This window comes from Molothrus ater, chromosome 6 (genome assembly GCF_012460135.2).
Source record: "Molothrus ater isolate BHLD 08-10-18 breed brown headed cowbird chromosome 6, BPBGC_Mater_1.1, whole genome shotgun sequence".
NCBI lineage: Eukaryota > Metazoa > Chordata > Aves > Passeriformes > Icteridae > Molothrus > Molothrus ater.
Genome location: NC_050483.2, coordinates 62048476 through 62069612, shown reverse-complemented (window position 1 = coordinate 62069612; position 21137 = coordinate 62048476). Strand labels below are relative to the sequence as shown.

The 21137-nt window shown below is 51.2% G+C and overlaps 1 protein-coding gene across 7 annotated transcripts in view; it reads left to right on the top strand.

Annotated features, from left to right (window-relative positions):
- Positions 1-21137, top strand: part of TOGARAM1 (TOG array regulator of axonemal microtubules 1) — a 38834-nt gene that overhangs the window by 14558 nt on the left and 3139 nt on the right. For 3 of the 7 annotated variants that reach the window (XM_054515302.1, XM_054515305.1, XM_054515304.1), the window contains exons 7-19: positions 815-915; positions 2046-2126; positions 2384-2547; positions 3349-3523; positions 3659-3793; positions 6621-6765; positions 8683-8788; positions 9129-9364; positions 12075-12233; positions 13728-13854; positions 13998-14116; positions 18369-18558; positions 20760-20979. In XM_054515302.1, coding sequence (XP_054371277.1) covers positions 815-915; positions 2046-2126; positions 2384-2547; positions 3349-3523; positions 3659-3793; positions 6621-6765; positions 8683-8788; positions 9129-9364; positions 12075-12233; positions 13728-13854; positions 13998-14116; positions 18369-18558; positions 20760-20979 — 1958 coding nt within the window. Of the gene's footprint in view, positions 1-814; positions 916-2045; positions 2127-2383; positions 2548-3348; positions 3524-3658; positions 3794-6620; positions 6766-8682; positions 8789-9128; positions 9365-12074; positions 12234-13727; positions 13855-13997; positions 14117-18368; positions 18559-20728; positions 20980-21137 lie in introns of all 7 variants that reach the window. The other 4 variants (XM_054515306.1, XM_054515307.1, XM_054515308.1 and 1 more) reach the window with 2 other exon arrangements.

Genomic DNA, 21137 nt, shown 5'->3' with positions numbered 1-21137 from the left:
TGCATCCTCAGCCAGAGGAGTTGTGCAGCAGCCAGGAGGAGAGGGGACACCTGGCAGGCCCCATGAGCTGGGGGAAGGGACAGAGTCCCTCCCAGGTGACACTGAAAGCCTTGCAATGCTCAGAAAAAGGCCAGGGAGTTCAGCTCAGCTCAGGGGGTTTGTGAGCACTGGCACAAAGTGGCGCTGGCTGTTCCCACAATCTGTGGCTGGGCACCAGGAGTGGGAGCTTTGGGCGTTTGCTTTGGGAAGGGCTTGGTTTCTCTGCTGATACACTGCCATGGGTGGTGGGACACAGGAACTGGGGACGTTCCTGGAGCATGGGCACACCTTGGAGCTTCAAAGAGTCTTGAGTTGTGGGTATTGCACTGGCTCTGGGTTCCATCATCTTTCATTCCAGAGAATCATTTGAAATTTAAAATCATTTCAAATTGTCGCGGTAGATAAGAGCATTTTCCTGGTGAATGTCTCTGCTGGCCACTGAGTGGGAACAGCCCATCCCTGTTGTGGCAGGAGGATTTGGTCACTCTCCCTGGCCAGGTTGGAACCAGCATCCTCAACAATCCCTTACTTTATGGGTGTATCCTAAATTTAGTCCTGGTGTAAGGTTTCCTCATAAGGGTTTTCTTTAGGGTGTTCTTCATAATGGACCTGCTCATCAAATAATTCCCACTGAATTCTGTTCCTGCTCAGTGTGAACATTTGTGGGAATGCTGGGAATAGTTTTGCCATGGAGAAACTGAAATCTGTTGTTGTTTCTGTCTGAGCTTTGACCATTGTGCAGAATTGCACCTATAAAATGTGTTTATCTGCACAGGTCAGACACTGTTCCAGCACTTGGCAGCAAATCCCACCTTGCAGAAGCATCTCCAGCAAGGCCCAGAGCCCCAGAGGGGGCAGAGCCCCCCCCCAGCACAGGTATGTTCCTGTCAGTGCCCCCCTAGGGACCAGAGTGTCCTTGGGCACTGAGCCCACGTCCCTCAGCTCCTGCCAAAGGGAATTTCCAGCTGCCCTGGGCCAAACTGGGATTTCAGGGTGCTCAGGTGAGGAGTTGCAGCTGCTTTCCTGTGGGAATTGAGGTGAAGTGCTGCTGGTGTGCTTCACCCTCCCAGGTCACTGCAGGTGATTGTTAACTGTGGGGGATCATTAGTGTTCAGGAACACATAATTACAGAATGATTCTGTGCTTTTATTGCTTTCATTGAAGAGCTCTGGGTGTCAGGGGTACAGACCCAAAGCTGACTTGGACATGGGTTCAGGATGAACACGTTCTTATACCCTTATCATTATAGAACTACATATTAATTATTAAACTTATCTTGTTCTATTGTATACATTGATTTCATCCAAGCATGAATTTTGTAATTTCCATCAAACCCCACAAACATCATTTCTCATGATTCTTGTTACAATTAAACAATAATTATATCCAATTACCAAACAATCATCACATTTAATAATCATTTATCATAGTCATTAAATGATTATACAGGTGCAATTTCACATAATCCAGTAAAGCCTAACATTTTCTCAGGGCCTACCAGGCCCAACCTTTCTTGCCACCTCCCCTGAATATCCCTTGATTTTAGAAACATTTTATCCCTATACTATCAGGATTATTTGTGTTTAATCAGTTCTGGTTCTACTGGATGGAGGAAAGGCACTGAGGGAGCTGTGTCCACTGGCTGTCCCTCCATCCTTGTCCCCAGTCCCTCTCCAGCTCTCCTGGAGCCCCTTCAGGCCCTGCCAGGGGCTCTGAGCTCTCCCTGGAGCCTTCTCCTCTCCAGGGGGACATTCCCAGCTCTCCCTGGAGCCTTCTCCTCTCCAGGGGGACATTCCCAGCCTGGCTCCAGGCTGGTGGCAGTGGGATGTGAGCATCCCTCATCTGGGTGTTCAACAGATCCTGCTGGCTTCAGTAACCTTGCAATGCCCCGGTTCAGGAAAGGGATCAATCCAGATGTGGGGTGACATTTTAGGAGGATGAAACACATCCCAAAGCATAAGCACCATGCTGGGCAGTGAGTGAGTGAGTGCTCTTTGTGCTTTCAGGCCCTGCAGAGTCAGTGCCTGGTTTTGCACCAAAGGATGATCTGGGTTTCACATCTGGAGCTGTTGCTGTTGTTGGCAAAGGTACTATAGACCCCAAATCATCCCCTGTGTCTCTTTGAGTTATGAAATGAGGGCACATGTGCCTTTGTAGAGTGGGAAAAGAACAAAATGATCTGTGCAATGTTTTAGGTCATTGACAATCCCCACTTCCATGGGAGCACAAAGAATGATGTTTGAAAGTGGTGCAGTTCCTGGATAGACAATTCCAGTCTGGAATGAGATGGTTTGATGTCCCTGCCATCCCACAGCAGTCTGTGACCCCGTGTTCTGCCCTCCAGGTGTTTTTGGGAGCCCTCCTGGCCCAGATGCCAGCCTGCCCATGCCCTGTGTGGCCAGTGGGGATGCCCAGGGTGCCAGGGAGGGAGCAGAGGCAGCCCCAGGGAGAAGCTTCCAGCAGAACAGCCCTTCCCATTCCTGTTGCCATGCAGGGAAGGAAGGAGAGGTAAGAAGTGCCCAGCCTGGTGGGTGTGGGGTGAAGCCAGCCCTGCTCACTCACAGTCTGTGCTGGGGCAGCAGGAGTGGGACTGGAACAGCCAAAGGCTTCAAGCTGCTGCTCCTGATTCTCTTTTGGTGCCACCTGGATGTGCCAGGAGCTTCCCACCATGCTCAGATCCCTGGAGAGAGGCTGCAGGAAGGAGTGGAGCTGGGAAATGCCCTCCCTGACTCCCACAGCACCAGCAGATGTGGAAGGAAGGATTGGCTGGGTGGGATCAGGTCTGGTTTTCCTCAGGATGAACAAATCCAGCTCCAATCAGTTTTTCTTAAAAGCCTTCCTGAATATTTGGCCATAATCTGGTCTCTGAGGAGTGGTGCTGTTTGTTAAAAACTATTTACAAATGTAAATGGAGCAAGATTTATCTGAATGAAATGTGATAGAAAGTTAAAAAACATTGAAATGGAACTCCTTCTGCAAGCCTTTAAAATAACATTTGAAGAATACTGAAACTTGAAGTTAATGATTTACAGTGTCTTAACTTTCTAATTTCCTCTGAATATATAAACCCTTGGCAGGATCAGATTCAAATGAGTAAATGGATTAAATTTATTAAACTGAACTTAAATTTAACTGGATTAAATTTATTTGCTGAGTTTTCCTGAGGCACAAAAAGTGTCATAAACACAGGAGAGAGAAGGGTCAGATCAGAGAAGATCCTGATTTTCCATGCTGACCTTGGCCAGCATCAGGAACTGGGAATTCAGTTCTATGGTAATTTATGCTTGATTTTATTTTTTTTTTTTTCAGATAAAAATGACCTTGTCAAAATCTGCTCAGGAGAAGCTGAGGAGGAGGAGGAAAGAAGACAAAGAGCACAACCATAAAGAGCAGCAGGAAGGCAAAGACTTGGAAGGGAAGGAAGAATTCCCTTGGGAAAGGATTAGACTGAGCATGAGTGAACCAGAGAAACTCGCAGCAGAAAGTGAGGATGAGGGTTTGTCTTAAATGAGTATTCCCTGTTCAATGCTGCTGAAATGGAAATTAGGGCTGGTAATGCTCAGTTTTAACTTGCTTCTGATTGGTTTTATTGTATTTTGGCCATTTCCTTCTTTCCTAGGGTTTAGTCTCTGTGGGGATTTACTGACATCACCAAAAAATGGATCTTTGTCCTTGGAAAATGTGGCCTTGAACCCTTCCCTGAAAAGAACATCCAGTTTGAAGAGGTCCAAGTGTTCATCCTTGCTAGATTCTGGTAAGCTGGGACAGTAAACTCTTAAAATATTTGGGTAGGTGGAGTGGGACAGTTTCAAAATGCAATTTATTTGTGCAGGGGACAGTCGTGAGGTGCTCTGGAAGATCAGTACTGTGGGGCTGGGGCTGGAGGGGATTTAATTCCTCAGGGGGGATTCAGGTGATCACTGTTAGGGACTTTCATAAAACATCAGAGGCTTTTAGTTGGATCAGGATCTGAAATTCAGGATCTGAAATGATACAGTGCATTACCAGCACACTGACTCCCTCCTGTCCCCAAAACCCTTTTCTGGGTACATTTTGGCACTGAATTGCCTTGAAAATAACCAGTAGGAAAATGTTGAGAATAGAAGCTCCTACTGATGGTGCTCAAAGGTGGCCAGAATCTGTCTAGTGTCTCTTCAAGATTTATGATGTTATTAGCACACTGTGCATCCGTTTTTACATGAAACAACCACTACCTTTTGTTGGTGACTCTTAAAAGTGAAGGTTGTGTGCAAAATTGAATTTACATGAATGAAAGTGTGATTGATTGGGACTGGCCCTGGATCCCTGGAGGTGTCCAAGGCCTGGCATGGTGGTGATGCCTAGAACAGAGGCTGGGCAGAGTTAAAGGACAAAGCAGGGATTTATTCAAAGGAAATCATTCCCTCACAGGACACACCTTGGGCAGTGCAAGAGCCCAGCCAGGGCTGCACCCCAGATGGACCCTGGGTCAGGAGTTCTCACACTTTTATCAGTTCTGGTCCCTTTCCATGTTGGGTTCAGTGTCCAATCCCAGCTCCAGGTGATGCAGTCCCACCCTCCCAGGCTGCTCTCCTCCATCCCCTGTTTGCCCTTTTGGGGCTGAAGCTGCAGTGGTGCCCTTGGTTCTGGGGCTGGAAAAGGATTGGGAGTGCCTGAGGAGAGGAAAGGATTGTTCTGTGTGCCTGAGGAGAGGAAAGGATTGTTCTGTGTGCCTGAGGAGAGGAAAGGATTGTTCTGTGTGCATGAGGAGAGGAAAGGATTGTTCTGTGTGCCTGAGGAGAGGAAAGGATTGTTCTGTGTGCCTGAGGAAAGGATTGTTCTGTGTGCCTGAGGAGAGGAAAGGATTGTTCTGTGTGATTGAGGAAAGGATTGTTCTGTGTGCATGAGGAGAGGGAAAGGATTGTTCTGTGTGCCTGAGGAGAGGATTGTTCTGTGTGCCTGAGGAGAGGGAAAGGATTGTTCTGTGTGCCTGAGGAGAGGGAAAGGATTGTTCTGTGTGCCTGAGGAGAGGGAAAGGATTGTTCTGTGTGCATGAGGAGAGGAAAGGATTGTTCTGTGTGCCTGAGGAAAGGATTGTTCTGTGTGCCTGAGGAGAGGAAAGGATTGTTCTGTGTGCCTGAGGAGAGGAAAGGATTGTTCTGTGGGACTGAGGAGAGGAAAGGATTGTTCTGAGTGCCTGAGGAAAGGATTGTTCTGTGTGATTGAGGAAAGGATTGTTCTGAGTGCCTGAGGAGAGGAAAGGATTGTTCTGTGTGCCTGAGGAAAGGATTGTTCTGAGTGCCTGAGGAAAGGATTGTTCTGTGTGCATGAGGAGAGGGAAAGGATTGTTCTGTGTGCATGAGGAGAGGAAAGGATTGTTCTGTGTGCCTGAGGAGAGGAAAGGATTGTTCTGTGTGATTGAGGAAAGGATTGTTCTGTGTGCCTGAGGAAAGGATTGTTCTGTGTGCCTGAGGAGAGGAAAGGATTGTTCTGTGGGACTGAGCTGTGAGGAGAGCTGCTGGCACTGTGTGTGGAGTGCAGTCACACCCCAATGCAGTGCAGAGTCTGGAAAACACAAAAGCTGGAACTGAAGGTGTCAGTGGGAGGTGTCCCTGCCCATGGATGGGGTTTGAGCTCCTCCCAACCCAAACCATTCTGGGACTGGGTGTCCTTTGCAGTCCCTGTGTCCTGCAGCAGCACTTTGTGCTTCAGTCTGTTCTGTGGCTGCCTGCAGCTGGCACAGCCACTGCTGGTGTGTCCTGTGCCACTGCTGGTGTGTCCTGTGCCACTGATGGCGTGTCCCCTGTCCCTGATGGCGTGTCCCCTGTTCCTGATGGCGTGTCCCCTGTTCCTGATGGCGTGTCCCCTGTTCCTGATGGCGTGTCCCCTGTCCCTGATGGCGTGTCCCATGTCAGAGCTGTGTCCCCTGTTCCTGATGGCGTGTCCCCTGTCCCTGATGGTGTGTCCCATGTCAGAGCCACTGATGGTGTGTCCCTGTCACAGCTGTGTCCCCTGTCCCTGATGGCATGTTCCTTGTCACAGATGGTGTGTCCCATGTCACTGATGATGTGTCCCCTGTCCCTGATGGCCTGTCCCCTGTCCCTGATGGTGTCTGTGTCAGAGCTGTGTCCCCTGTCGCTTTCAGCATGTCCCTGTCCCTGATGGTGTGTCCCCTGTCCCTGATGGTGTCCCCTGTCACTGACGGTGTGTCCCTGTCCCTGATGGTGTGTCCCATGGTGTGTCCCATGATGTGTCCCTGTCCCTGATGGTGTGTCCCCTGTCACTGATGGCGTGTCCCATGGTGTGTCCCATGGTGTGTCCCATGGTGTGTCCCTGTCCCTGATGGCGTGTCCCATGGTGTGTCCCCTGTCCCTGATGGCGTGTCCCATGGTGTGTCCCCGTCCCTGATGGTGTATCCCATGGTGTGTCCCCTGTCCCTGATGGCGTGTCCCATGGTGTGTCCCTGTCCCTGATGGTGTATCCCATGGTGTGTCCCTGTCCCTGATGATGTGTCCCATGGTGTGTCCCCTGTCAGTGATGGTGTGTCCCATGGTGTGTCCCATGGTGTGTCCCTGTCCCTGATGGTGTGTCCCTGTCCTCAGAGGAGCCGTGCGCGGGGCGGGGCCGCTGCCGGGAGCCGCCGGTGACGCAGAGCCCCGAGGTGCTGGACCCGGCCGAGCTGCTGCCCTTCCCCCGGCCCGAGCCCGCCCTGGCAGAGGCGCTGGCACTGCTGGCTGACCACGACTGGTGCGTGCAGGGCTGGGCACAGGGCTGGGCACAGCGGGCACGGGGCTGGGCACGGGGGTGGGCACAGGGCTGGGCACAGTGGGCACGGGGCTGGGCACAGCAGGCACGGGGCTGGGCACGGGGCTGGGCACAGAGCTGGGCACAGCGGGCACGGGGCTGGGCACGGGGCTGGGCACGGGGCTGGGCACGGGGCTGGGCACGGCGGGCACGGGGCTGGGCAGGGTGGGCACGGGGCTGGGCACAGGGCTGGGCACAGCAGGCACGGGGCTGGGCACAGCGGGCACGGGGCTGGGCAGGGAGGGCACGGGGCTGGGCACGGGGCTGGGCATGGGGCTGGGCACGGCGGGCACGGGGCTGGGCACAGGGCTGGGCACAGGGCTGGGCACAGCAGGCACGGGGCTGGGCACGGGGCTGGGCATGGAGCTGGGCACAGGGCTGGGCATGGGGCTGGGCACAGCGGGCACGGGGCTGGGCAGGGCTGGGCACGGGGCTGGGCACAGGGCTGGGCACGGGGCTGGGCACAGCGGGCACGGGGCTGGGCATGGGGCTGGGCACAGCAGGCACGGGGCTGGGCACGGGGCTGGGCATGGGGCTGGGCACAGCAGGCACGGGGCTGGGCACGGGGCTGGGCACAGCAGGCACGGGGCTGGGCACGGGGCAGGCATGGGGCTGGGCACGGGGCTGGGCACGGGGCTGGGCACGGGGCTGGGCACAGGGCTGGGCATGGGGCTGGGCACAGCAGGCACGGGGCTGGGCAGGTGTGGAACACAGCACAGGGCAGAGACAGCCAGGGCACTGGGTGAGAGAGGAGACAAACAGGCTGGGAAATGGATTAGTAGGGAATTTTATAGTTTGACAGAAGGTTTACATGGTATGTGTTTGTATGTGATCAAATACATACTGTGTAAATATAAAAGTTTTTAAAAATAGGAGGTTTTAAAACACCTCTCAGTTACCTCATCTCTGGGTCAGAAAAGGACTGAATCCGACAGGGGGGTTCAGTCAAGTTTGAGATGAAAGGAGCTTTGTAAATTAGGGCTGGGAACTGGGCCTCCAGAGGCTTGGAGAGTTTGAGTAGAAGGGCTGGAGAGGCACCAGCAACACCTTCCTGGGGCTCTGTGTGAACCAGCAGCCCAGCCTTGATTCTCTGTGTAAAATCAGCAGCCCAGCCTTGGGGCTCTGTGTAAAGTCAGCAAAGCCAGCCTTGATTCTCTGTGTAAAATCAGCAGCCCAGCCTTGGGGCTCTGTGTGGAACCAGCAGCCCAGCCTTGGGGCTCTGTGTGAATTACCAGCCCAGCCTTGGGGCTCTCTGTGAATTACCAGCCCAGCCTTGGGGCTCTATCTGGAATGAGAAGCTCCTTTAGGTGCTCTGTGTGGAATTAGCAGCTCATCCTCGGTGCTTTGTGTGGAATAAAAGCATCTCTTGGGTGCCTCCTGACTTGGAGTGTGCTTACAGAGCTGCTCCCTTCATTCTGGGGAAGGAAACAGATCCTTTAATTGCCACTGGTGCCAGCTGGGAGCAGAACTGTGGGAGAGGCTGCAGGGCTGGAACAGTCCCATAGGAAAAGACAGATTTGTTTGGAAAGAGTTTCCTGCTCTGTTCCTTGCCTGGCAGGGTGGGCAGGCCCTGGCACAGGTGCCCAGAGCAGCTGTGGCTGCCCCTGGATCCCTGGCAGTGCCCAAGGCCAGGCTGGGCACTGGGGCACCCTGGGACAGTGGGAGGTGTCCCTGCCATGGCAGGGGTGGCACTGGGTGGGCTTTGAGGTCCTTTTGAACCCAAACCATTCTGGGATTATTTCTCATTGCTTTATTTTACCATCTGATTTGTTTGCCATTTGATTCCTTAGAATTCCACACTTGAATATTTTAATGAGATTTTTCAAATGGATGGAATTTAAATATTATTTTTTCACACAGGGAGAAGAAAATTGAAGGTCTGAACTTTGTCAGGTGCTTGTCTGCCTACCATGCCCCTATTTTGACTGCAAAGCTCCATGAAACAACTCTGGCTGTGGCTCAAGAGGTTAAATTTTCCTATCAGAATATTCCACTGGCCCTCTGTGTGTATATATGTATTTTACAGCTCTCTGAAATGATTTATGCTCACCTCTGGTGAGTTTTTATCAACTGAGCAGTCTCAAGGATGATTTGAGACTCAGAGGCTGAGAGAATGTAGATTTTAACTTTATAACATTTTTATGAGTGTGCCTTTTAATTCTCACGCATTGTGAATCAAGTTAGAAATGTGTTTCTCAATTGTTTGTAATGTTACTTAAAAGTGACAAAGGGCAAACATGAATATTTATTTTAAAGTCTCTCTGATCAACATTATTCATTGTTTTTTGGGTTTTTCCTGTGTGCAGGTCAAGAATTTACGCTCAGGTGTTTCTCGAGCTGCTGTGGTCTGTTTAGGGGATTTGTTCACCCACCTGAAAAAGAGCATGGATCAAGAACTAGATAATGCAGTAAAAGTCCTTTTGCACAAAGCTGGGGAATCCAACACTTTTATAAGGGAAGAGGTAGACAAGGCACTGAAGGCCATGGTTAATAATGTGACTCCAGCACGTGCACTTTGTTCTCTTATAAATGGAGGGCAAAGGTAATTCCTATAAAGACTTTATAAAGAATATTGTGAATAGAGTAAATTTATCAAATGTAGGCTTTTTACCATCAAATCAGAGTACAGTAGACAGAAATTTAAAAACCAGTAAATCAGCTGTGCTAAACCTCTACCCAGGGCAATGTTTGTTGGCATAAATTGAATTAAAGCCCCTCTGTTCCTTTCTGTGCATTATGTAAGAGGTTGGCTGTTGATTTTGGTGTATTTTCTGGCTATTTTGCACCACTTCGGTGATTTTATTTGCTGTTACTGTATATTCTTGGGGAGCTGCTGTTTTGCTTTGCCTGGTAAAGCTGACATAATGTTCTTTCTTTTCCTCCTTTGCTCTGCAGTCAGTTCCTGCCTTGGCCACTTTTCAGCACCTCTCCTTATTTAGAAAACTGATTTATAACTTCCACTTCTCTAGCTGCACCTATCTTGCTTGATTCCTCCTCTCTAGGCTGAGCCTTTGTGTCTGCATTTCAATTTCCTTCTCAGTGCCATTCTTCTGTGGAGTTAATTCCCTTCTTTCCCTGTCCCTGATCAGTCTGTTTTCCTTTTCCATCCTCATTCACTGCTCACCACATCCCAGCTGGGTGCACCCCCTGGTGCTTCCTCTCTTCTCTGCCACCCCTTGGTGACGTTTCCCAGGCTCCATTTCCCTTCGTGACACATTTCAGGTGCTCCATTCAAAATCTCTCCACAGATTTCGTGCACAGCTCCAATCCTCAGAGTTGAAAATGTTCTCTTTTGTTTCCTGGGCAGCTGCTTGTTGGGGGATACATGGATTCTGTCTCCTGACAGCTCTGCTGCAGTTTCTTGCTCTTTAAACTGAAAGACAAAAGTCACCCTTGGGATTTCCATTCTTTCTGAATTATTGGGGTTCAGACTGACCTGGGATGGATGCCCCACCCCTGGAAGTGTCCAAGGCCAGGCTGGACAGGGCTTGGAGCAGCCTGGGATAGGGGAAGGTGTCCCTGCCCATGGATTTGTGGTCCCTCCCAAGCCAAAGCAGGCTGATTCCATGGCTTTGTGAATTCAGGAGCAGCAGGCAGGAGCTGCCCATGGCTTCATTCAGCAGCAAGGGGCAGTGCCCTGTTTGGGTTCTCCCTTCTTGGCCTCAGACCCTTGGCCCTCCTGGGCAGAGCTGTCCCTGCCAGACCTTGCCACCTTCCCTGGGATCCAAACTCACCTGCTCAGGGCTTTTCTGTAGGGATTTGTCCCCTCCCCTTGGTGAGTTTGTACAGGTTTTCTGCTGTCTCAGGCATCAGAACTGAGCTAAAGACAGCATTTGAGCACAGATTAATCTGTTCACAGCTCAGATTTTCCTAGTTCATGGAGTACAGGATGTTTTTAATGGATCACACATCAGGGCATGGCCTAAAGGTGCAGCTTTTCTAGGCCTGGCTTTAGGAAGCTCTGGCCATGTCAGCAGGAAAGCTCCTGGAGCACAGAGCAGCTCCAGAGGAATATGGAATATGGAATATGGAATCACCCTTCAGAGGGGAAATCTGTGTCTCAGTAGGAAGTGAAAAGGATTGTTTGAAACAACTGTAATTCCACAAGGGATGTTCTGTCTAAGTTGGGCTGAGGTGCTTAAATTCACCACAACACAATCCTTCAATTATGGTGTCACTTACAATTCGTGGCACCTCCTAAAATGCACCTGGTTTCTGCTCAGCTCCTTTCCAGCCCTCTGTGCTCATGGCTCTAATGCTGGCAGCCCTGACTAGACAGAAATGCTGATTCTTCATCAGCTCCAAAGTGGGGTTTGACTTTGCCAACAAGAATAATTCCAGTGGGAGGTGTCTCTGCCCATGGCAGGGCTTGGAACAAGATGAGCTTTAAAGGTTCTTTCCCAACCCAGTCTGGGATTCTGTGAGCAGATTCATGATCCAAGAGCGTGATTCCAGGGATAGAGCTGAGAGGGATTTTACTTCAGGAATTTTAAAATCCTGTTTCTTACCTGTATGCACTGTGTTTAACTCTAGGCTGTTGTGTGCACACAAATGTTTTCCAGCTGTTTCCATGAGCAGGGGCTTGTTTGCTTCATGGAGTGAGGCCTCTCAGCCTCTCAATTCTTGTTTTCCCCTTGAAAGTGCAGCAGGAGTTACAAATTGTCCTCAAAGTAGCATTTTTAATCCAAATAGAAAATTGGAGATGTTAGAGTTTGCAGGATTTTGTTCCTGAACACAAGTGGGACCAGCAGGGGCAGCAGGATTTAGATAAAAGGATCATTTGCTGCACGAGTTGGAAAGCTGATTCTGGCTGTTCTCTCCTTTGCATCAGCACAGGTGTTTATTTTGTACAAAGCAGGGTCTGCAGGATCTTTAGGAGTCGATTGAACACTGCTTTAGTCAATTTTAAAGTGATCTCAAGTCAATATGCTTTGGTCAGTTTTAGTCAAGTGCCCAGGATGTGTCTCTGAGCACAGGGGCTGATTTTTCATTGAGCTCATTGAAAGAACAGCCATATGCTTTGTAAGATGAAATTATCTGAATGAAAACTAGAACTGAAATTCTGAACTGCCCTGCCTGAGTCCAGGGATTATTGGAAAGTGTCCCTGCCGTGGCAGGGCTGGCAGGGGATGGCCCTGGAGGTCCCTTGCAGCCCTTCCCGTGCTCCCGGGGTTTTGTTTGGCCGGCAGGGCGGGTGGGGCTGTGAGCAGCCCTGCAGGGCTGTCCCTCAGGCTGTTTCCCTGCCTCCCCAGCCACCTGCACTCGGCCGTGAGGAGATGCACAGCCCAGCACCTGGGGGACATCGTGGAGCGCCTGGGCCCCGAGCGCGTCCTGGCCGGGGGCCGGCCCGTGGCTGAGCGGCTGCTGCCCGCCATGGCCAGGTTTGTGCAGGACAGCTCCCAGCAGACACGGTGAGCAGAGCTGGGGAAGGGAGCAGCTCCTCTGGCTGGGGGGTGAGCAGGGCCTGGGGAGAGGGAACAGCTCCTCTGGCTGTGGGGTGAGCAGAGCTGGGGAAGGGAACAGCTCCTCTGGCTGTGGGGTGAGCAGAGCTGGGGACAGGGAACAGCCCGTGGGATGTGGGGTGAGCAGAGCTGGGGACAGGGAACAGCTCCTCTGGACTCTGGGGTGAGCAGGGCCTGGGGACAGGGAACTGTGCCCTGAGCCCCTGGGACTGTGGGGTCAGCAGGGCCTGGGGACAGGGAACTGTGCCCTGAGCCCCTGGGGCTGTGGGGTGAGCAGGGCCTGGGGCTGTGGGGTGAGCACTACCTGGGGACAGGGAACAGCCCATGGGATGTGGGGTCAGCAGGGCCTGGGGACAGGGAACAGACTGTGAGGTGTGGGGTGAGCAGGGCCCTGGGGCTGTGGGGTGAGCACTGCCTGGGGACAGGGAACAGCCCCTGGGGATGTGGGGTGAGCACTCCCTGAGGCTGTGGGGTGAGCAGTCCCTGGGGACACAGCCCAGCTGCCTCTGGGGCTGTGCCCTCAGGACAGGATGGGTTAGGAGGGAAAAGACTGAGGGAGCACTAAGGGTTGGATGGGCCTGGAGCACCCCAGCCTAGTGGGAGGTGTCCCTGCCCATGGGCCCATGGCAGAGGTGGAAGGGGATGGGATTTAAGGTCCCTTCCAAACAAATCTTTGAGTGCAGCTGCTGTCCCAGCACTGGTGGGACTGTTAGGGTGGTGCCTGTGGCAGGAATCACCTGGATACCTCCCACACACCCTGGCTGCAGGAGCAGAGGGGCTCACAGGATGTGCTGTGCTGGGCACAGAGGAGAGGCAGCCACACAGGGAATGCTGGCTCTGGAATCCACACCTGGAGCTGGTCCATGTCTCTGATTGACAAGGCTGGACCACCCTGGTTAAAGCCAGCAGAACTGGAAGGCTGTTCTCATTAATTTGCTCAGTTAATTAAAGTGGTCCTTGAGCACATCCTCTGAGGGAGGATTGGAAAGGGGAGTCAGCAATCTCAGAGTCCTGGAATCACTGAGGTTGGAAAAGAGCTCCAATAACAGTGACTGGGCACTGCAACCCTCCCTGGGCAGTTCCTGAGCCCCCTTTCCATGGGGAAATTCCTGCTGTGCCCACCCTGAGCTGCCCTGGCCCAGCCTGAGGCCGTTCCCTCTGCTCCTGTCCCTGTTCCCTGGAGCAGAGCCCGACCCCCCCGGCTGTGCCCTCCTGGCAGGAGCTGTGCAGAGCCACAAGGGCCCCTGAGCCTCCTTTGCTCCAGGCTGAGCCCCTGCCCAGCTCCCTCAGGGATTCTGCAGCCCCTGCCCAGCTCCCTCAGCCTCTCCTGGGGCTCCATTCCCTTCCCTGGACACAACCTCCCTGCACCTTTCCATTTTGGAATCACACACCTGGAATGACAAAGCCAGTCCCTGTTCTGGATGTCCTGGTGCTCTCCTGCAGGTACTATGGGCGGAGGATGCTCTTCAGCATGATGGCTCATCCTGACTTGGATAAAATCCTGGAGAAGTTTGTGCCCCCCAAGGATTTGCCTTACGTTAAGGAAACTGTTGGCAGCCTACGAGAGAAGGTGTGTGGGAAAGCTCTTGTGTAGCACCTGGGGCAGCTGGAGGTGTCCTGGGGGCTCTTGGGTGTAGACAATTGCAGCACTGCAGACACAATAATTCCCTGTGGTTCCCCTGGTCCATGAATTCCTGCTGTGCCTTTGTGCAGGGCCTGGGGGAGATGCCCTTGGATACACCCTCAGCCAAAGGAAGGCGTTCCCAGACTGGAAATGTTGGACATTTGAGGTCATCCTCTACTTGCAGAGATGCTCCCATCGTGCCAGACAGGTAATGAGCTCCATTATCCTGTGAGGAACCTGGCTAAGGAGGGAGCACAGAAACAGCCACACAGGGCTGGGAAAGTTAAACATCCCTCAAGGAAAAGCAGAGTATTGATCTGTTCCAGAGAAACTCTTAAACAGAGTGACCAGTTCTATTAAAATGATTATGTGCATTTTGAAGTTAGTTTGTGTACTGACCATCTGTGAGATACACAGAGTACACAAACCACCTGGAATGTACAGGATGGAATCACAGAATCATGGAATGGATTGGGTTAGAAGGACCCTAAACCCCACCCAGCGCCACCCCAGCCATGGCAGGGACACCTCCCACTGTCCCAGGCTGCTCCAGGCCCTGTCCAGCCTGGCCTTGGGCACTGCCAGGGATCCAGGGCAGCCCAGCTGCTCTGGCAATGGAGATCCAATGGATCCATGGCAGCATCATCCCAGATGTTGCTGTTCAGACTCATGGAAAAACCATTCCTGGTTGGAGCCACAGCACAAATCACTCATTTCTACACAACTGTGGACACCAAGGACTTACTTAGACCCTGACTGGGGATGCTGGAGGGTTTAGATCATACTCTGACCACTTTTAGTTCTGTTTTATCTTCTTACAGGTTTTATGTTGACCTTTTTTAGGTCTTGGATATACAGTAGCAATTTTTATTCTCAGATAGATATGAACACAGTGACATTATGGATTATCCCAGGACATTCCACCCCTTCTTCCATATCATCTTGATTGATGCCCAAACAAGTACATATTTACTTTAAATACACATATCTATACATTATACGTGTATATATATATATATACACACAAGTACAAGGTCACTGCCCACCCATCATCTCCCAGGTAGTTCTGGTAGGACTGGAGCAGCCCATGGTAGTTAAACCTTGCGGTGGCAGTGACATAGAGCAGCCAGGGGTGCCCAGGCATTGCAGCATTACAGGCCCTTCTCACCCCCAGTCAATCCCCCTGAGGTACCCAAGACATCTCTGCATCACCCACCAGGTGCAGCCAGGCCCCTGAGCAGAGGCAGCCCCATGGATGGGTTTATCTTTGCTCGAGGCAGAATCCATCCACACAGTATTTCCCACCCTCCTGCATCTGTGTGCACCACAGGGCCTGCCCAGAGTTATCCTGAGACCCCAGAGCGCAGGATTTGTCCCACTTGGTCTTGATGGCAGCTCACATTTCATGGGTGCATGTAAGAGCCTGAGTGAGGGATGTGGGACTGCAGGGGCTCTCCCAAATGCAGGTCATTGGATCCAAGGTGTCCCAGCAGCCCAGGGCCGTGGGTGACAGAGCTGCGCCCACAGCTGTCAGCTCCAGCTGCAGGCAGCCCTGGCACCCTTAGTTTAGGGTACAGTGCATTAGAGACTTTTCTTTGCTGAGCATCTTCATCCAGCAGAACCAATCTATCCCTTGACTTTTACCTACAGCCCATCATAACTGCTGTAATTCCCATATTCATGTACTGCTCTCCAATCACTCAAAGTCAGCACATTACAGTTTCAGCTGGAAGTTGTTTTTCAGTTTTCTTGCACTGGAAAATTCTGAGACCTTTTTTCTCCTTGCCACATTTGCTGCCTTGTTTGCCTGTGCTCTCTTTGTGCTTGGTGAAAACATCTTCTTGTTTGGGGTGGGTTTATCCTTTGCTCTAAGCCATAAAACCCCTTCTAACTCACAGACCCTTTGCCTCCTTGGTTATCCAGTGAGGCTGGCTCAGCAATTCTTTTCTTCTCTATCAAAACTTGCTTCCATCTCTATTCCTTCATCAGATTCTACATTCAAAAATCTTTCTGCTAAGCACACACACACATCTGTGGGACTTTCTTGTCAAACTTTCCTCCTTCCCAACAGATCCAGTCATGGATTACCCAGGATAGTGTCCATGGTAAAGGCCACCCCTTGGTCTTGTGCCCATGTAGAGGTGGCACCTCTTCCCCAGTGACCTGAGGCCCCACCAAGTTGGAAATAACTCTCCCTTGTTTGCAGTCCAGCTCTACCCTGGACACTTCACTCTGCAGCCTGACCCAGCTGTTGCTGTTGTGGTGCTCCTCACCAGCCCAGCTCTGGGGCACAGGATGGACTTTCACTGTCAGCCCCTCTGCCTGGCCAGGGATGTTCTGCCATTCTCCAGCAGCCAAAATCAGTTTCCCTCTGTGCTGCCAATTTTCATTTTTCCACCTTTCCAGCCACTCCCTTAGAGCACCATCCACCAGCCAGTGCAGAGGGAGAGTGTTGGCCACTTGCCTTGCTCAGGGGTGTCCTGGAAGTTGTCAGCTCTGCAGCCTGACTGGATCCACCTTCAGAGCTTCCCTGACTCCCCATGGAGGGCTCCACACAGCTGCTTCCATGTCCTGCTGGTTCCCCCAGTGAGGAGATTGTGTCACCTCCCACCCTCTGCTGGCTGGTGCTGTGCTGGGGCCTCCTCAGCACTGTCACTTTGGCTTGCTTTGAGACAGTTTAGTGAGGTGGACACTGAAATGAGCAATGACCTCCCCTTGATTCCTTGATTCCAATCAATCCCTTTCTGCCAATAAGGAATGAGATATGAGTAGATATAAGTGAAAAAAATAACAGTTTTTTAATGGAATCCCAACAGGCAGGGTGGAAAAATGTAAATAACTGCTGGATAGCAAAGTGCTACATCTCATTAACCCCCAGGACAAAGAAGAGACCCAAAATGCTGGAAATACACATTGTTATCAGGGATGGCCTTGGGCTTTGGACAAAGGGACAAGCTGGTGTCAGATCCCTCTTGGGAAGCCTGGTGGAGCAGTTCCACAGCAGACAAAGGCCTGGCAGCTCACCCAGCATCAGCTCCTCCCCACAGCAGGGCAGGCAGGGCAGGGGCCACTCAGGGCTGTCTCTCCCTGGCTGGAGTGGGGCTGCTCTGCTCAGGCTGGGATTCCTCAGCTGTGGACAAGCACTCACAGAAGTCATCCTTAAGGCAGCTCAAACCTGCTCACTGCAGTCCCTCCAAGCTGAGGGAAAAACCCAAAATGAAAAGGGAGCTCAAAAAGGGAAGAAAAAAGAACATCTGCCTGAGCAAAGAGCAAGAAACTGCAAAGGCAGCACCACACAGAGAAATCCCACAAAGTGCCTGAGTGGGGGGATTTTACAAACCCCCAGGACAGCACCACACACACACACACACACACACACAGAGGGTCCCTGGCTGAGCTGGATCTGGGATACAGGAACACTGAGGAGCACCCCAGGACACATCAGTGTATCCTTTCTGGGAGGGTGGGCAGGCCCTGGCACAGAATTGCCAGAGCAGCTGGGGCTGCCCCTGGATCCCTGGCAGTGCCCAAAGCCAGGCTGGACATTGGGGATGGGACACCCTGGGACAGTGGGAGGTGTCCCTGCCATGGCAGGGGTGGCACTGGGTGAGGTTGAAGGTTCCTTCCAACCCCAGCCATTCCATGGTTTGTGATTCAATGAGCTGAAAAAGAAGCACTCCCAGATTTAAAGCAAGCCAAAAACTGCATCCAAGAACACAGAGTTCAGAGGGCTGTGACTGCAGTGTCTCTTCAGAACCAGAGTTCTTTAGCACAACCCTCCACAGTTCAAAATAATAACTGGTTCTACATTTACTGATCAATTTAGATTGCTTATTCCATTCCCATCCAAGCCTTGTGTTCAGGAATTAGGAGTGAGGTAATGACTGCCTGGATGGTCTGTAAATACCTGGACAGAGAGGTGATTCCACAGGTTTTAGGATTCTTTCCATGACTCCCTAATGAGATCAGGTGCCACAGGGAATTTGGTTTTAAATATTCTAGGAAGAGCTGTTGGGTTTTCAGCTCAGCATGGAGAGTTGCTGAGGTAACACCTGCACTGAGGTCAGCCTTTAAAGTACTCTGGAAATAAAGATTTAAACTACAATAAGTTTGGGGGTTTTGGGATGGGGTTGGTTGTGGTAGTGGGGTGGCAATGGGAGGGGTGTTGGGTTACTAGTGGATAGGGGACAGTAAATAGTGGGGGTTTGTTGTCAGTCTGATCGGATTTCAGTGGGGTGGCTATGATGTAAGGGAAGTTCCCAATTGTTCCCAGTCACAAAACCACCTGCATTTGGAGCAGAGTGGGCATAAGACTTTGGGAACAATAATTACTATTAGGTGATTTCTTTTAAATTCACCATATTTAAGGTAAAACTTTGTGTTTACTTCTGCTACTGAAGAGAATGTGTGGGGTGAGCCTCCTGTTGCAGCTCGTGGAATGCCATTCCCCTTTCCCACAGGGACAGCACGGAGAGCCAGGAGGCCCCTCGCAGAGCAGCCCCCCGCAGCGCCCTGCAGGGCGAGGAGTACCTCAGGGACCTCGTGGGCTCCCTGAACGCCAGAGATTTCCGGGAGCGCATCCGCGGGGCGCGGCAGCTGCTGCTGGACACGGAGAGCAGCCCCGGCCTGGTGCTGCCCAACATCGTCAGGGTAACTGCCACACCTCCTGGTGCATGCTGGCAGGGGGTGACAGGCCCCTCTCGCAGACCCCCAGAATCCCAGCTACCAGCGGAGCAAAAGGGCCACAGCACGGGCCTGGGGTAGAACTCGGGGTAGCTTTGTTAGATGGCAAAACTCCCCCTCGTCCCAGGACCCCGAACTGGGGGCAAACAACAGCTTCTAAATTGGGGGAGGTGGGGAATACAAGGTGTATAAACCAATGAAGGATTTCAAGGGAGGAGAAGAGCTTCAGTGAACTAATGGGGTTTGAAAGAATACAAAACTGACAAGGAAGTTTCTAGGCAAAAGGGCAGGATCAGGGAGAGACTGGCATTTTGTGAAAGGAGGAGTAAAGAAAGTTCTGGGGCAGGGGTATGGATAGAAGGGGTTTAAAACTTGGCAGAAAATAGCTAGGTAACAAACAAAAAACTAACACTTAACTAAACTAAATAACAATAAAGGAACGAGTCTAGTTTTTAAAACATAAAATACAAAATAGGCAACCTGTGCCACTCTAAAGGCAGAGAAAAGGACGGCATAAGGAAATTACAAAATTACAAATTAAACAGCAAGCACATTAATAAAACTAAAAAGCACACTACAACAGGTAACACTGCCTGCCACAGGCTGGCATTCAGAGGGCTTAGAGCTGGGCTGATGCCTCAGGTTCAGCTTTTGTATTTTCATGTTCTGTGTGTGGGTCTTTTGTGTGAGGGTCTGGGCTCCATATCAGGGGATGCTGAGCTCTGTGCACAGAGCAGGGAGACAAAACAATTCCTGCTCCAGCTGGGCACCAAGGACAAACGATCCAAACCTCAGCCCCAGAGCACAAACCCCGTGGGCTGGAGAGAGAAAAACAAGCAGGGTGGGACTGCAGGGGCTAAAGCTGGAATGGGACAATGAACTGCAAGGTGCAAATGGAGCAGAACTGATCCCAGGGAGAGACCCCGTGCCCGGCCGTGCATTTTGGGGCCATTTTGGTTCATCTTGGGTGCAGGCCTGGCTGGGCTCTGGTGCTGCCCAAGGTGCATCCATGGAGGAGATGCTTTGAATCAATCCCTGCTTTATTCTGGAACTCCATCCAGCCTCTGCTCTAGGGCAGCCTGCACAAGGTGTCAGGGTCACCAAATTTTCTGAGAAAAGTCTTGGATCCTTCTTGGAATAAGGGTGATGGACAGAGAGCATTGAGGAGCAGGGGGGTCTGTGTGAGGCACTAAGAGAGGAAAGGAAGGGAACAGGAGGAAAAATGTGGAATTTTTCACTCAGGACTCTTTTGAACCACTGCCCTGAGAAGCTGTGTCTGGCCCATCCCTGGCAGTGTCCAATGCCAGGTTGGATGAGGCTTGGAGCAGCCTGGGATAGTGGAAAGTGTCCCTGATGATGGCAGGGGGTGGAATTGGATGGGCTTTAGCATCTCTTCGCATGGAAACCAGTCTGTGATTCCATGATTTCTGGAATCTTTGTGCTGTTTTTCACACCACTCTTGGGTAAATATCAAATATGGAATAGTTGTGAAAAAAGCAGAAACGATTAATGAAGAACTGTAAAACTGTCTCTAAGTAGTGTTACAAGTTTTTGTGTGGGAGAAGGTGAGGAAAGTATCATGCCAAATTTACTGTGCTAAAGCTCAGGATGAGGATCCTGTCCAATCGGAAAGGAGGTTCTGTAGGAGAAAGAAACATCCAGCAGCTGTAAATTACAGACAGATACAATGGAAGGAAACCCAAGCTTGTCCTCCAGCAGTGCCATATCTTTGTGTGGAATGATGGAATTGTGCTGTGGAACCTCCTGGTGTCCAAACTGTGGATGGGTTTGAAACTTTGAGACATTCCCTGTGCTGAACAGAGCCATGTCTCCTAAAAATACTGGCTGGCAGGAAATCTGGGTCACACTGAGAGTCACTGTGCCTGGAGTCACTGCACTGCAGGGCTTCAGATCAGATCAATGCATGGGGTTAAAATAGCAAATCTGGTTTGACTTGCTTAAAAAATGATCCCAGGTATTTGCATATCCCAGAATCCCAGAATTTCAGAGTGCTTTGGGTAGGAGGGACCTTACAGAACATCTGTTTCCAACCCCTGGAGATAGCAGAGCCATCACTGGCCAAGGTGGACAATTAAAGGGTAGCACTAAGCAGGTAATGAGCTTTATTGATTCCCAGTTCCACGGGTGCTGCTTGGATGCTTTTCCAGATCTTCGATGCTTTCAAGCCTCGCTTGCACGATTCCAACAGCAAAGTGACCCAGGTGGCTTTGGAGGCCATGCACAAGATGATTCCACTGCTCAAAGACAATTTGTCACCTGTGATCAACATGTTAATTCCTGCCATAGTGGACAACAACCTCAACTCCAAAAACCCAGGGATTTATGCAGCTGCCACAAATGTCATCCAGGCTCTATGTCAACACTTAGGTGAGCAATTTATTTTCTCTTAATTTGAAGCAGTTTTAACTGTGGTGATTAAGTTGTAAATTGAAAGTGTTACTCTTTCCAAGAGTTGCACAGGGTTGCTACACTGTGTAAAAATCATTGGGTTTATTTGCACCACACAAATCACCTTGATATTGCTC